Source organism: Mustela nigripes, chromosome 3 (genome assembly GCF_022355385.1).
Source record: "Mustela nigripes isolate SB6536 chromosome 3, MUSNIG.SB6536, whole genome shotgun sequence".
NCBI classification, from domain to species: Eukaryota; Metazoa; Chordata; class Mammalia; order Carnivora; family Mustelidae; genus Mustela; species Mustela nigripes.
The window spans coordinates 9,883,839-9,900,665 of NC_081559.1; the positions used below are offsets into that span (position 1 = coordinate 9,883,839).

At 38.3% G+C, this 16,827-nt stretch overlaps 1 protein-coding gene across 3 annotated transcripts in view; it reads left to right on the forward strand.

The window, feature by feature from the left end:
• The window catches only part of PLCL1 (phospholipase C like 1 (inactive)), a 355,288-nt gene that overhangs the window by 264,632 nt on the left and 73,829 nt on the right, over positions 1-16,827 (forward strand). For all 3 annotated transcript variants that reach the window (XM_059393137.1, XM_059393135.1, XM_059393136.1), the window contains exon 3: positions 834-1,037. In XM_059393137.1, coding sequence (XP_059249120.1) covers positions 834-1,037 — 204 coding nt within the window. The remainder of the gene's footprint in view (positions 1-833; positions 1,038-16,827) is intronic.

Genomic DNA, 16,827 nt, shown 5'->3' on the forward strand with positions numbered 1-16,827 from the left:
TATGTAATTCCTGAAATATACCCTTTACACATACTGTGTGTTTAAAATGTGTAGTAAGGAGAGTTGGTTATGATAAAGTTTCCCAGGTAATCCTGATAATTTATATCATCTCAACATAAAGTCTTTTGGGTTAAGGATTATTTGGAGCCTAATCTGTAGAAAAATGAAATACCAACATTGTTGTTAAATTCATTCGACATGCAATAGGTTAGGTACTGCTCACTGTTAATAAAGCGTGTAATAGTTATAATTTCTATTTCAAATGAATTTTAAAAGCCTGTAAAACATGGACAAATGTAGCGCTACATGAAATTTGTTTTAGTATGTGCATCTGCCAGGTGCATTTCTGACGGGATGACAAAGAAATCCCATTGATGGTTAGTCGAATGCATGGCGGTGGGTACTGGCAGCCTGGTACCTGGTACCTCGAGGGGGAAAAGCCCAAAGGAGATGCACTCCAATGTATAATGACATGTTCTTATGATCAGATCATCATACTACAAATGGAATAAGATATGCACAACCAGCCAAGGCTAATGTGTGTGAATATGCCAGTGCTCTGCTTTGAAAAGCGCTGTGTAGCCTTGGTTCACAATCAGCTGCTTTATGGCATTTTTGTGGCAGATGCTAAAAATTGACAAAGATGAGGTATAATAGTGAATTAGTTCTGTGTGTTATCTCGGTACACATGATGCTTCTGGTTAATTATAATCCAGTTTCCTCCAAATCACATATGTATCAGAGGGTATACTTTTAATGAATATTTAAACCTAGAAGGGCTCTGTGATGTGTCATGTGGTCAGAAGTCTCATTCCATGTTTGCTTCCCCACAGAATGCCATAGTGTCTATTAAGGAACTGTGTGGACTTCCTCCAACTGCCAGTCTGAAGCAGTGCCTGTTGACCCTGTCCTCTCGGCTCATCACCAGTGACAGTACTCCTTCAGTCTCTCTTGTGATGAAAGACAACTTCCCTTATCTGGAGCCTCTGGGGGCAATTCCAGATGTGCAGAAAAAAATGTTGGCCGCTTATGATCTGGTAGGAAATTGTGACTTTAGATTTCTTATCTGTGTGTGGGGGGAGAGAGGGGTCAGGGAATCAACTGGCAGGAGCTCTTTTGTGGAACTCTGATGAATAAATCACATTGGGGTGGCAGGCAGAGCTGGTCCATTCAGTTCCCTTAAGCCCCAGTGAAGACCTCTGGGGCAATGCTTTGAACCCCAAGCCCCATAGATTACCGACAGAAATTCTCTGCATCAGTAAGGAATGAATTATTAAGTCTTCAAAAACATACACAGTTTCCCATCATCTAAATGACTTTGGCCTGCAACATAACCATTTAATGTGTACCTATAAGAAATGGCCATATGTTTCTCAGGGCTGCCTTGTGATGTTTGGGACAAAATGTTTCTCTGGAATTTATATTTCTTTCTTTCTTTTTTTTTTTTTTTTAAAGATTTTACTTTTTTGAGAGAGAGAGAGGGCACAGAACACAAGTAGGGGGAGGGGCAGAGGCAGAGGAAGAACAGACACTCCACTGAGCAGTTAGCCAGATGCAGGGGCTCAATCCCAGGACATTGACTATCATGACCTGAGCGGAAGGCAGACCTTTAACTGACTGAGCCACCCTGGCGCCCCTGGAATTTATATTTCTGAGCTAATACTGTTAGATTTTTTAAATATATAATGTGATTTATATAGTAATTAAATTTAATTAAAAATTTAAAAAGATTTTATTTATTTATTTGACAGACAGAGATCACAAGTAGGCCGAGATAGAGGAGGAAGCAGGCTCCCCGTTGAGCAGAGAGCCCAATGTGGGGCTCAATCCCAGGACCCTGGGATCATGACCTGAGCCAAAGGCAAAGGCTTTAACCCACTGAGCCACCCAGGCGCCCCAGTAATTAAATTTAAAAATAATTATATTTTTGCATCTCCTAATTCCATTAAAAAAAATAAGGAACAAATGAAAATCTGGAAAAATTTGTAACAAATACACCAGATAAAGTGTACCTATCTTTAAAATAGAAAATGCACTCAAAAATTGGTAAGAAGGGGTACCTGAGTGGCTCAGTCGGTTAAAGCAGGTGACTCTGGATTGTGGCTCAGGCCATGATCTTAGAGTCTTGGGATGGAGCTCAGAGGGGAGTCTACTTCAGGCTTCTCTCTCTCCCTCTTCACCTCCCCCTGCTTGCTCACTCTTTCTCTCTAAAATAAATCTCTGAAGAAAAAAAAATCAGTAAGAAAAAAAATATGGAGAAAAATATCTTACATCAGTAAGGTGTTAAGTACAGCTTGATAAAAGAGTACAACACAATCATGGCCTAAAAGTACAGTTTTACTCTTTCAAATAAAAACCTGGAGACCAGCCTTCTAGGATGGAACTTCTGTAAAGTTCTTAGGAACCTAGGCTCCCTCTAGCTTTCTGCTCTGCCATCCTATAGTGTGATCCTTATCCTTGTAGTCCAAAATGGCTGTTGAAACGCCAACCATAACCTTTGCATTCCAACCATGAAGAATGATGAAGAGGAAATAGAGGGCATATTTTTTGCTTTTAAGGACATTTCTCTGAAATAGCATAGATCATTTTTGCTTATATTTCATCAGCCTAGAATTAATGCATAGCTATACTTAGCTACAAAGGAGAATGGAAAATGTCTTTATTTCAAGGGTCCATGTGTCCGGCTAAAAGTTATCTCTTCTGTTACTAAGAAATAGAGGAGAGTTATTAGGGGATAACAAATATTCTTTGCTTCAGAGGTGAATAAGAAATTCATGTATCTCTTCCACCCCTAAAAAAAAAAAAAAAAAGAAAATCTAAAAACATAAGTAGCCTTAAAATAAGTTTTAAATTAAAGATATTGAAGAAATATAGTGAAATATTCCCTCTCTCATTAGGACTAAAAAATATTATCTCTGATAAAGAATTTAAGGTAATGGATACTTTCATCCATTTACCTCTACTAGGAAAATAAACTGGTATAATTTGGGGGGAGATAAATTTGGCAATATAATTTAAAATGTTTATCCTATGTGATTTATGCATTTGTTTTCTGAGATTTATTCTAAGGCAATAATACATAATATATTTATGTTTAATAATATCAACATAGAGCTATTAGTTAAGTAAAATACAGTAAACCAATATTATGGACTCTTTTGAAGCCACTAAATCATGCATTCGAAGAATATTTAATGGTATGGAAAACTTCTCATAACATATTTTGTGAAAAAGTCCAGCTACAAAAAAATTACACACTCTAGGATATAAGTGTATTTATATGTATACACATCACACATCTAAAATGTTAACAGAATATTTAGAGTGATTATTTTTAAGTAAGGAGAATGAACTTTATTTTCTTGTTTATGCTCTTGTAGTTTTTATTCTATATTTGCGAGCTCTTTACAATGAACCCAACTAATTTCCTTAGTTGAACAAAAAAATAAATATTAAGAAAAAAAAGAATAATATTTTATCCTTAAAAAAATAAGTAGAGGAAAGACATTTGGGATAAACATCCTACAACTGAAAAAGAAAAAAACAAAAACAAAAACCCATAGAATGCTTTCCGCTTCTGAATGATCACACCGCTTATAAACTGTACTCCATGGTTGCTGGGGGAAACTTCACCTATTACCTACATCTCATTTTTCATGAAATAAATCTTTTCATCATAAAAGTGGGGCCTGAAAGCTATTCAGTGAGTAGGTATAATTGCCATCTAAGAGGTGAAATTAGGGTACGAGTTGCCATAGAGACAGACAGTTGAAATCACTTATTCCTCCAATTCTCTGTGAAGCTAAGAAAGAAAAATCATTCCTTGGGAGGGGAAGCTGGTCCCCTGGAGCTGGTCTTGGAATAAGCAGAAAAGCACCTGGACTATGTTTGGCCAATTTCCATTTCACATCCCCAAGTGTCCAATGCTATTTTGTTTTTTCAGTTCTATCTGCTGGAGCTAAATCTGGACATCAGCCTTTTCTCATTTGTATTTTTAAAATGCAGTTTGTAATTACAGACATAGCATGGCTTTCCAAACCTTCAGTAAGAGCTACAGTAGAAAGCAGAAATATCATTGAAGATACAATGATATCTTCATTTAGAGTTCCCTATGGAAATGGTTTTTCATATTGGTAGGGAACTGAATATAAATATCCCTATGCTAAACGGTCAACTCAGCAGACCCAGCAAGTGATTGGAAACTCTACTGATGGCTCTGTTGGGTTATTTCTTTTGGGGGTAACGTGGGTGGGAACTTATACAAGTAACGATATTGGCCTTGAATGTAAAAATATCATTTTTACTTTCGAGGATTTGCACTGTATTGGTCGGCATCTTCAATGCTCTTGATATATCAGTGTTATTATTTATTTTAAAGAAGACTTCTAAAATATTCTGTAGATTGAGTAATCATTTTATTTTAATGATTTATTTTAAAAGATTTTATTTGCTTATTTGTTTGTTTGTTTATTTATTTATTTATTTATTTAAGAGAGACAGAGATAGCAAGAGAGAAGGTGAGCAGGGAGGAGAGGGAAGCAGGCTCCCCGCTGAGCAGGGAGCCCAGTGCAGGGCTCCATCTCAGGACCCTGGGATCATGACCTGGGCTGAAGGCAGATGCTTTACCAACTGAGCCACTCAGGTGCCCACCATTTTAAAAAACAAGAATTGGATCTTGTCACTTTCCTGCTTAAAATCCTACAGTGGTTTCCCATTAAAATAAAACGGGAACTCCTTACTGTGAAGTTATGATCTGGCCTTGCGTACCTATCTCATTCCCCTCTTCCAAGGTCTCCTGCCTCTCCCAACCTCACCCTCACACTCTCCTGTTCACTACCTGACTGCACCCAACCCACCACATGGCCTTTTTTTTTTCTTCCTTCCTTCCTTTCTTTCTTCCAAGTTTGTTCCCATCTCTAGGTTATTTTATTTGTGGTTCCCTCTGCCTGAAATCTTGTTGCACGAATAGTTGCTTCTTATCTCTTAATTCTTAGCTCAAATATCATATCGTCAGAGACATCTTCCCTTACCACTGTCCCCACCTGTCACTCTACCATGTAACCTTGTTTTATTTCCATCGTCCTACTTAGCAGGGTTGAAAAACATTTTGCTTGACTTTTTGTTGAATTTCTGTCCTCCTTCACCCTTTGATTTAAATGCACACTCCTGAGGGCACAGACCCTGTCTGTCTTGCTTATTACTCTTACCTCTTGCCTCGAAAACAGGGCTGGCGTGTACTATGTGACCTTTAATGTCAGTTGAATAAAAAGTAAATAGAAGCATTTGTTGTTGGTGAAAATAGTGTAGTTGATCTCTTTATGGTAAATCCTTCAATCTTGTATGTTTTACCTCTGTGACACACACTAACCAAATTGCTCCCTGTCTTAAACATACAGCTAGAAAACCTACAGACTGAGGCAAAACTATGGAATAGTAAAAAGATCAAGGGGCCAGGGGGAGGGTCAGGAGGGGGTGAGGAGGGAGGGATGGATGGGTGGAGCACCGAGGATTTTTACGACACTGAAACTATTCTATATGACGCTGTAATAGTGGATACGTATCATTATGCATTTGTCAAAGCCCATAGAATGTATAATACAAAGAGTTAATCCTAGTGTAAACTCTGGATTTTAGCTAATGACACTCTATCAACATTGGCTCATCAGTTGTTATAAATATAGCATGCTAAAGAAAGATGTTGATAGCAGGAAAACTGGGGGTGGGCTTGGAGTGTTTATGGGAATTTTCTGTACTTTCAACTCAGTTTTTACATAAACCTAAAACTTCTCATAAAAATAAAGTCTGAAACAATTCCTTACAGACTATTAAAAGAAAAAAAAAAAATTGGATGACTAAGGCAGAAAACAAATCCAGGGTGGCGGTGGTGGTAAGGGGGCAGGTACCCCAAAAATGAGCAGTTTGAATGTTCAACTCAAATCACCTAAATATTTGGATTCCTCAAAAATGGTACTGAACTATATAGATGCCAGCTAAGAGGAAAAGATGTAACCACTAAAAAAAAAGTACAGTACACGTAGAATAAAGAAAGACCTGAACTCATTTCCAGACAGATACAAATTTGGCTTATTTCATCCTCAAAAGAAACAAATCAGGCAACTAGTAACCTCCATTTACTGAAAATCAACCCGAGTGTATGAAACAATACTACTTATCAACAGGAAATGAAGTGAAGATATTTTAGAAAACATTGGCCCGGAGTTCATCTGCACGGGTTTTTGCTAAATTTAGCTTTTCCCTAATGACCTGAGATGGTTCTCTTCCTTACCAAACACTGGTAATATGTGGAAATATATCCTCTTGAGGGTCTTAAAAATTTAGTCTTAAAAGTCATTTTAGTAATTCTATTATAGTATCTGTGTTGACATCAAGAAATCAAACACCAAATATATCCATAGTAGAGTGGGCTTATTTACGCGGCATAATTTCAGAGGACAGCTTTTCCCTATTCCAGATCTTACTAAAACATGCATTTTCTATCTGCTCACTGGTACTTGGAATTTCAAAATTACAACCAATTCCTTTGGTTGAAGACTTTTTAATCTCATTTAAAATGCAAAAAAAAAAAAAAAAAAAAAAATTTCTGTGAATAATAACACATTGAACTATCAGTAATTGGTAGTTTTGAATGAATTTAAGAGCTCCTGTCCTACCCGGGATTTTTACCTGGGAAAAGGAAGAGATCTTAATGACAGAGTGTTCCCCGAGTCTGGGTTAGGTCAGAGTGGGGTTGCTTAAAGAATTACAATTTGTCCTGAGAACTACGATCTCCCTCTGACTCCGAATACGGATGCAGCTATGTTTGATATTCAGGGCAGCAGAAGCAGAGGTGATTTTGCTGTTATCAGATACATGTCCCAGCCTAGGTGGGATGTGACAGCTTCTGAAAAGCACTAAAGCAAACTGGGAACATTATTAATCAGTAACTGAAGGAAGTAGAACAAGGCGTAAAAGCTGAAGATAGAGTTGATGCCTCCTTCCCGGACCAAAGACACACAGCGGAGGGCCATTGGCCTTACACTCCCTGTACTACTGTTTCGGTGCCTCTATATGGCCTTTAGGATGGGTTTTCAGAAACTGTATTAAGAATTTCATTGAAAACCAGGGTATCATTTCTAAGAGGCCCGTCCCTTGATTGCCTTGTGATTTTTTTCCCTCAGGTCTTTGAAAGAGCAGGCTTCCCTTCCCCACTCTGGCTTTTCACTTTCTCTAAGAAAATATCCACTGAACTAGGCAATGCAGTCATAGAGTCACTCACTGCCCAGTCTTTTAAGGTTGCCCATGCAGTGTTTTAATTTACAATTCAATATTAATGAGATCCATTGTTTCTTTCCTCGTGGTTTTTCTCAGAGGTATCCATTTCCTTTTTCTTTCTTTCCTCTTTCCTTCCTCCCTCCCTCCTTCTCTCTCTCTTTCCCTCCCTTCCTTCCTTCCTTTCTTCCTTCCTTCTTTTTTGTACCCCTTTTCTTACATTGTCTTAGCTAAGTTTCTTACCAGACTCTCTTCTCCCCCTGCTTGAGGTTTTCAGCCGACGGACTTGTCTTCATTTAGTCTCTACCTTTCCCTCTTTCAACAATTGGAATAATCATCCTCAAATTCTTTGATTTTTTTAACCTAGACTTGTCTTCACCCTTCCACAGTGCTGGCTGTTTTCCATTCTCTCTGTGGGAACGTCGCCTTTACTCACGCTGCTGTGTTTTCCATCTCCTTTTCATTTTCCATCCTTTGCGTTTCCATTCTGTAGCCCCTAGAAGGCCTTCCGAGCCTTAATTCCCTCTCCACCAATCTAAGTCCAGATCTTTGTCCTGATTTCTCACAAAACTGACATTAAAAAAGATTCATTTATTGAGCTTATTCATAACATTCAATGCATCTCAAATATAAAGAACTTTAGTAGATTTTGTGCAATACACAGATGAGCAAACAGAGACAGGTATCAGCATAGAGAGCCAGATGTAAACCTTGACAGCTCTTTGACTCCAGACAAACATAAATAAAATGAAATGAGAATGTGTATATTTTATGATCATAAAACAACACTTTCTCTTCTCATGTATCACTTTGTATATGTCATTAGGGTTTTTTTTTTTTAAATATTTTATTTATTTATTTGATAGATAGAGATTATAGATAGGGAGAGAGAAAGGCATAGAGAGAAGGGGGAAGCGGGCTCCCTGCTGAGCAGAGAGGGCTCAGGGCTCGATCCCAGGACCTTGAGATCATGACCCGAGTGAAGGCAGAGGCTTAACCCACTGAGCCACCCAGGGACCCCCTGTCATTAGGTTTTTGATTAGTCAACTCAACAAACATTTTGGATACCTGTTACTGTACAAGTTGCTAGAGAGATGAAATTCTCTGAATTAAAATTTCTATCCTTTAGGAACAGAAGTCCTGGTAGGAAAGCAGGACTTTCTCCTAAAAAGGGCAGGAACAGGTGCATGTGGGTGGCTCAGATGGTTAAGCATCTGCCTTTAGCTCTGGTCATGATCTGTAGGTCCTGGGGATGGAGCCCCATGTTGGGCTCCCAACTCAGTGGGGAGTCTGCTTCTCCCTCTCCCTCTGCTTCTCCCCCTGATTGTGCTCTCTCTGTTTCTCTTTCTTTCTCTTGCAAATGAATAAATAAAATCTTAAAAAAAAATTTTAAAAGGGCAGGAACGGAGACATACAAGGTCCAGATAGTGGAGCAGATGATATTTTATGTCCAGAGCAGGATGGAGTCTGAGGACCTTGAGTACTATGATGCACTTTTCACAGTGACTTGTAATAGACCACTCCCCAAATTCCACTCCATGCTCAGCGGAGTTGATTTACAAAGAACTTTTTTAAAAATTCTCTCTTGAATGTTCTTATTTTCACTCACCACCCCGTTCTGTAAAGAGGACCCACAAAGGTTGTTCAGGACCTTCTGGCATTTTTGTCCAATGTCTACTCCAGTGCACTAAGCGGGTGATTCAAGGACCTATGGTCCTCATTACTCTTGGGCAGCACATTCTCAGGTTATGATAGATCCTTCATAAGGAGTAGCAGATGCAAGTGAGAAGTCCCTAGTTACAACTAATTTTATTTTATTTTATTATTTTTTTAAGATTTTATTTATTTATTTATTTGACAGAGATCACAAGTAGGCAGAGAGGCTGGCAGAGAGAGAGGAGGAAGCAGGCTCCCTGCTGAGCAGAGAGCCCGATGCGGGGCTTGATCCCAGGACCCTGAGATCATGACCTGAGCCAAAGGCAGAGGCTTAACCCACTGAGCCACTCAGGCACCCCGATTTACAACTAATTTTTAAAAGAAAAATACTGTCTAACCTTTATATAACTTTTTTCTTTAGATAGCTGAATTTTACTTTTCTAATGTTCCTACCTGTCTACTTTTTCATGCATCATCAAGAAAGCATAATTGCTTTACGTATTTGGGCTTTTTCAGTGTTTTAAATTAATGTGAAAACTTTTGGGTAATTAGTATTTTGAATACAACATTCAGAAGTGGAATAGTTACAGGAGATCATAAGTGTAAAAATAAACACAAAGTGTTCTCTGAGGGTGACTTCTGTGCTGAATTATTTTACATTAACATAAAAGTTAAAACTTTATTATGGTAAGAGCAACAGATTTTCTGGAGATTAAAGAGAAATCAAAGCAATGTAGAGAACATGGGTCAAGGGTTATTTAATTTTTTACTAAGTCAGTTGGGGTATGATTTGGAGAGTAGTTGATTATGTTAGCATGACCAGGATTCTAGTGAAAATAGCTAATTGCTATCTTTAATTAGTCTTGCAGTGGAATCAGTACATTGGTAGGTATCAGTTCATCCATCCATAATGGGTTGGACTAAATACATTCTCTTCTGTCAGTGTTATTACAAAGATATATTGAAGCTCGGGATATGGAAAAGATGTGGTATATCTCCAGTTTCCCCATGCAGTTTTGCTTATTGAAATCAATTTAAATTGAAATTAGTAAGTCATAGACACTCTTCTTCCATCACTCTCTCATTGTGAAGTTTGTGTGGAACTTTATATCAGTCCGCATCTCAGAAAGTATGTTGGCTTGTATGGTAATGGAATGCAGAAAAAGAACAGCCTGCTGGCAGGTGCCAAAATAGAGCTGGTTATTGATAAATAAGATATCATATGCTTAGTGCACCGAAACTCCCTCTAATTGTGGCTGTGGCAATGTCTTCTGGTACATTTTTTGTGTATTGGGGAAATTGTCAGCATCTCAAAGGTTGTTAGGATTTCCGCTTGGTACCAGGGTCCTAAGAACCCTGGACAACAAACTGGCTGCATTATAGGCTGTATTCACATTTCATGTGTCTTCAAATTTTGCTTTGCATTTCTGAATGCTCAAGTGAAAGTTCTAGAGATGGTTCATGATGGTTAGTAACCTGATAATTTTATGAATGAACTTAATGTTAATCATAGTGGGCTAAAAGTAATCATTTTTAATGATTATTCAAGATATAGCCAAACACTATATCTTGGAAGTAGAACAACTGAAGAAAAGGTGAGATAATCCCTTTATCCAGAAAGCAGCTCCCTGAAGTAAATCCTGTCAATATCATGGATGTGGAGACAAATATCCTTTGACCTGCTCTGTGTGAGCTCTCTTGTCCTATGCCATCTTAATTCAGGCTTGGAAATGTGACTCAGAGCTAGTCCCAGGATAGAGAATACTTTGTTGTATACATCAAATGCAGTGAACTTCCAGTGAGCTTGCAAATGTTCTGGCCTTGTGTGTATACCTGTTTCACCAAAAAGTAACAGTTTCCATAGGATTGACTTTGCTTAAAAGCAAAAGATGCCAATTTATTAATAGTTCATCTGATTTAAAAATTTTAAGGACATTAAAAATTAAAGGAAATTATCTTCATTCTAGTTGGCAAATATATATGTAACAGCAATCGGATTTTAAAAGGTGTTGAGTTTGATCAAATTTAGGTCTTATTTTAAATTATCTACAGAATTAAAACTCAAACCCAGTGTTTTGTTAGAAGGAAGGTAAGGGATAGTTTAATTATTTCAGTCTTCTTAAGAGGAGAGAACAAAATAGGTCTAGAGCAGATGGGCATATTCTTAAGTAATTAACTTTCCAAATTAGATAACTCCTTACTGAAAGAGCAGTGGATGCCTCTGAGTACATTTCTTTCTAGGCTTGGTAGGAAGACTATGTGGTTGGTGCCTTTTGCAAATTAGACTTAGAAGGTGAAGGAGTCAGGGCAAAATATAATTTTATGATACTTTACTCGGCAAATTTTACATTATTAATGTTTGTCACTGACCTTTACTTGCAATAGAAATTCTATATTTTAAAATGATTTCAGTATCACAATTCATAAAGCTTAGATCTTTTCTTCAAGAGCCTGAGTTCTAGTCTAAACTATTTCACTCACCAGTGAAATAGTTATAACACATAAGTTAAAACTTTCAGGAAAGTCCATCTGGGGCTCATTTTTTTTTCTGATAGGTGGTCCTTATGGTGTTTCTAAATATAAGGTTCTGTGATTCTAGGAATTTGGATATAATCAGGAGAAATTTGGAATCTATGGAAGATTTATGAGTCTTGGTGTGACGAGAGTTCATCTTTTCAGTACCATTCAATAGTTCATTGACTCTGCAGTGACCCTAGGCAATTCCTTATTGAGAAGAGCTGAAAGGACAGCTTATTCACTTTCATCCACTTCTGAGTAAAAGCATTACTTCCCCTTCAGTAAAACTTTTGTTTTAAATAAGTGATTTTGATCTTAACTGACAACTTTACACAACCTTGTTCAGGACAGGTCTAATGCTTAAAGTAATGCTAATCTTTTTCCAGGTAAGACCTCTAATCTTTTATTTTTTATTTGTTTGACAGAGAGATGGAGAGAGAGAGTTCACAAGTGGGCAGGGAGAGGGGAAAGCAGGCACTCTGCTGAGCAGAGAGCTGGATGTGGGGCTTGATCCCAGGACCCTGAGATGGTGACCTGGAGCCAAAGGCAGAGGCTTAACCCACTGAACCACCAGGTGCCCTAGTCCCCTAATTCTTTTAGACTCAAAGCCTTAGTAAGTAAGTAAGATCCATTAGGAGATATTCATGTGACAGAACCAAACAAAAGCTCTTTGTATTAACAAGTTGCAAAGGCAACTGGGAGCTAAGGCGGAGACGTCAGATATGTAAATCCAGGACACTCCCAGATTCAATGGAGTCAACCCAGCCTTCACTTGCTAAATACACTAATTACCCAGCTCTGGGATTATAGGAGGACCTGCTTCTCACCTTCTCTCCTTGGCTTTAGCACTTTATATTTCATTTATGGCAGGATCTGTAGAGACCTAGGAAGAAGATTAAATTCAAATGGATTGTTTTTCCTTCTTTACAACTTAGATAAACCAATGGGAGAGGTTGAAATTGTTGATTTAAATGTGGTTGGGAGAAAAAATAATGAATACTGTTATGCTGAAAATAAATTAAAAAAAAATGTGGTTAGGAATTTTTGGTGTAAAAAAATTACACCATCCATCTTGGTGTAATTGGCCATCCATCTTGTCTTCTCTACAACTACTAATACTTGAAAGTTGCAGAAATAGAATAAAATTGTTTTTTCTAAGTGCAATGAAAGCTGTTACCAAAAGCTCTCATGAGAGGAGTCCATTTGAGTAGTGACTTTAAGTTAATGATGAGTATTTTAGAGTAATACTTATGAATCTTATTACTAAAGGATTTCAGGTTATCTTCTAAGTAATCTCATAGGGATGCTCTTCTATGTTGAAAATTAAATCATACTTGACTAGCTCTTTACAAAGTGATCTCTTAGACAAGGGAAAAAACAAGCTTCTTACTATAAGGTTAACAAATATTTACTTGGGGGATTTTGAAGAGAACTTGAATCATGGGATTTGTTGAATGTTTTGGTTCTCGATTTAATTTACCTTAAATAAGTAATAAAGTTTATTTATTTGTTTTAAAGATTTATTTGAAAGAGAGACAGAGTCAGAGACAGCAAGCAGTGAGGAGAGGAAGGAGAGAAACTCGAGCAGACTCCTTGTTGAGCACAGAGCTCAGCTTGGGCTCCATCCCGTTACTCTGAGATCATGACTTGAACCAAAACCAAGAGTCGGATGCTCAACTGACTGAGGCAACCAGGTGCCCTAGTAATAAAGTTTAAAAATTCATTGTATTTTCTAATACTTGAGTAATACATTGACTATAGGTCTAATCCTCTTAAAAGCTTTGTATTTATTTGAAAGTCAACTCATGCAAGATTATAGAAAAATGGAGAAATCTAGAAAAAAGACTAGAGATAAAAAGAGAAATAAGAGTTCCAAAAGACAGGGATGCCTGGGTGGCATAGTCAGTTAAGTGTCCGACACTGGCTCCAGGCTTAGCATGAGGTCTGCTCAAAGACTCTGTCCCTCTCCCTCTGCCTATTCCCTCCAACTCTCTCTCAAAGAAAAATCTTAAAAAAAAAAAAAAAAAAAAGAAAAGTTCTAAAAGACAAGTATAGGTTTGAGAAATGATTAATAGTAAATAAAATACTATATTGTGGGTAATTGATACGTAGAAGAAATAAATATCCCACAGTGAAAAGGGGAAAAGTGATGATATAAATGAATTGATGACTATGTGGCTGTAAGGGTGAATAAGTCCCGGATATACTGGGATTATGGGATCACAATTTCCTGGGGCAAATGAAGGCTGGGAGATAATGTAAGTAAATAATTGCAGTTTGAAGTAGAAAATAAGAAATTTTATAAACAGACTAAAAAATAGAATGTTGGAATATGGAGGCGAGAGGGAGAGGGAAATCAGGGCAGCGGTGGAAGGGGGGGGCACTGAAATGGGCTTGAAAGCTGGTAAGATTTTTGACTTAAGAAGACTTATCTAGTAGTAAGAAATGTGTAGAAGGAGGAACAAGTAGGGTCTGTATTTGGAGAAGCGCGATTCATATAGGGTTCTAGGGGGATTAGGAAGCCACGGGCGGAAAGGCTGCTGAGGCAAATGGGAAGACTTGAATTCTGGTTTAAAATTTTTTTTACTTCCTTCAATAGGCAAAGGAGAAAATGATAAAGCCAGGAAGTAACCAGTGCTATGTTTTTGGAAGATGATTCTGAAGGTAGTATTGAGAAGGAGTAAGGTGGGAAGAACCAGAACCTGCCAGTAGCTGAGCAGGGATTCAAAGCCACCTCTGAGTGCCTTCAAGAGAGCTTTGTGAGCATTTGAAGAAAATAGGAGATATTTCTTTTCTTTTCTTTCCTTTTTTTTTTTTTTTTTTTTTTTTTTTGGCTAGAGTTGGGGTGGGAATCGGTGAATGAGATGAAGAGCATATTTTTAATGATGACATTTGAGATGCAACTAGAATTTGAAAGATGGTCCAGAGAGTGGACTTAAACCAGGAGTGTTATGATTAAAGAAGGAAACAAAGGGATAAAAGTGGCAGGTTAGGCAAATCTTGGTGATTGACAAAATGTAGGAGCTTATCTTCTGGATGCAGTGAGGCAAAGAGAATGTTGGAGATCTGAACCTGGATGTCTGGACGAGACAGAGAATGCTGGAAATTACAGGCACAGGTATCTGGTAGTCTAAGCATCTCTACCTCATTTGTTCTCTGCAGATAGCAAAGGTATGATTAAAGGAGTAAATGAGGGGTTTGGTTATAAAAGGAAGGGTAAGCAGTAGAGAAGCAACAGTAGATGGTGAGCACCCCAACAATAGCAACAGCGCAAAGCTGTCATTACTCCCAGGCCTAAAGGAGAAGGGGAGGGAGCCATTCAGGCACACAGTCATATCTGCACTGGGCAGAGAGGGGCCACTCGACAGGAGCTGTGGTCTTGTAGAGAGGAAGCTATGGAGCCACAGTCCAACAGGGAGGGAATGGTCAAGGGAGTAACCATCCTAAGCCTTCTCTCTTCCTGCCTCCTGCTGTGATCCCTTGCTGATGGGTTCCCTTGGCCATCCCAACAGAAGTCACAGGCAAGGGAGCCTGCTTGATGCTACCTGCAGAGACCAACCTCCCCAGCACGGAGCATGACAGAGAGTGGATCTGGAGGGGTGAATAGAGAGGACCCAGCATAGGCAACTCCTCAGTAAAAATTTGAGAATGTGTTCATTTGTAAATGATATAAACTTAATAACATAACAACGTATACAGTAAAAACCAAATCAGGAATAGAAATTAGCATTGGATTTTAAAAGTTTTACTTAAAAGTAATAGAAATAAATCTTTTTGCTCTTCTAATGTAATTGGATACGTTGATCTGATCCCACTGTCACCGTTTTCACGTGTGTGTGTTGCTGAGGAAGAAATCATGCTGTGAGTGGAATGAGGAGAGGCTCTGCCATCTTCACGTTTTTGCTTGTGCTTGGGTGATCTTCATCTTCTCAGGAATCCATACTGGGAAGGTTTAGTTTATTTAGGACAAGACACTATAAATAGTATTGCTCAACTACTTTGCAGGCATATGTAAGTTGTAATATTCTGGAAGAAACCAATAAATGAGGCTGCGGTGAGCCCTTCTTCCGTGTGCAACTCCCTTCTTCCTTGTCTTTTTTCACTTACCACAGTGGAGACACCTGATCTTGACTTGGCAAGGGCAGGGTCAACCTGTAAAAGCTTAATTTCTGTTCTAGTTTTACAGATAAAATAAACCGGAATAAAAGTCCTTATTGTTTCTTCTCATACCTCGAAGTATTATCTTGGGCTCCCTGCCCCAGAGTGCACGTACCTCCCTACTTCGGAAACTGCTGTGGTAGTCCATTGAAAGTATGGATCTGGAATTTAGAAGAGGGGGCAGTGTTGGGAACACCAGCTTTGAAATGATCTGCATGAGAATAATATTTTATAGATCTAGAAATGGATGAAATTACTCTGAGGAGAGAAGAGTGAAAGGAAAGAACGGAGAGCTGAGACCAGGCAGCTCAAAAGATTCCTACATGTAGAGATATGAAAAAGGAGAAAGAGGTCGTACAGGAGTCAGAGAAAGAGTGAAGCTGAAAAAGAAATGCGCCCAAGAAATCAAGAAGGAGTAATGATCAGAGATGTCAGCTGCTGAGTTGGGAGTGAATGAAGACAGAGGATGGGCCAGGATGTAGTTGATGAGGCCAAGGTTAAACTTGAAGTTCTTGATTGAGTCTTGCTTGAGTCAAAGCAATGAGTGTGGGCTAATTTTTTAAAGGAGGATTAGTGGCCAGTAGAATATTTTGTTCTTGTTTCTGTTTGCTTACTTTAAAATAAGAAGTGTAGGGAGAAGGGAAAAAGTCAGGAGAGAGGTAGAGATTTCGGATGAAAAAAGAAGGGGTCATTAGGAATGGATTCCTGAGGGAAGTAGTGGAGGTGGGATTGAACCTCTAGGCTACCTCTAGGCAGAAGAGGTAGCCATAGCAAAGATGACACTTCCTTTCAAGGTTATTAGAAAGAGGGTATGGTGTTTTGGATGAAGGAAGTATATTCCTTTTATGATCAACACTGAGGAGATATTTAGTAATATACTGCAAAGAAAACTGGCCACAAATCAATAAAGAGGGTTTTTTTTTTTTTTTTCTTTAAGTCAAAGAATATATTCTCTACTGAAAGCAAAACCAAGAGAAATGAGAGTTAAGATGTCAGGCAAGATATCATCAAAGGAAATTATCAATCCTATTATTTTTGGGTTTTTCTTAAAAAGGATAAATTTGAATCTTGTTGAAATGAATTGATTATGGGCATGCCCTCGTGTTTTTCCTGACAGGCATGGCCAGGTGACTTTGAAAATGCCGTATTTCAGGCTCAAAAGATAGCATGTATGTGAAGGCATGCATTCTCTCAAGGAATATGGCCAGGCCAGACAAAATCAGAGGG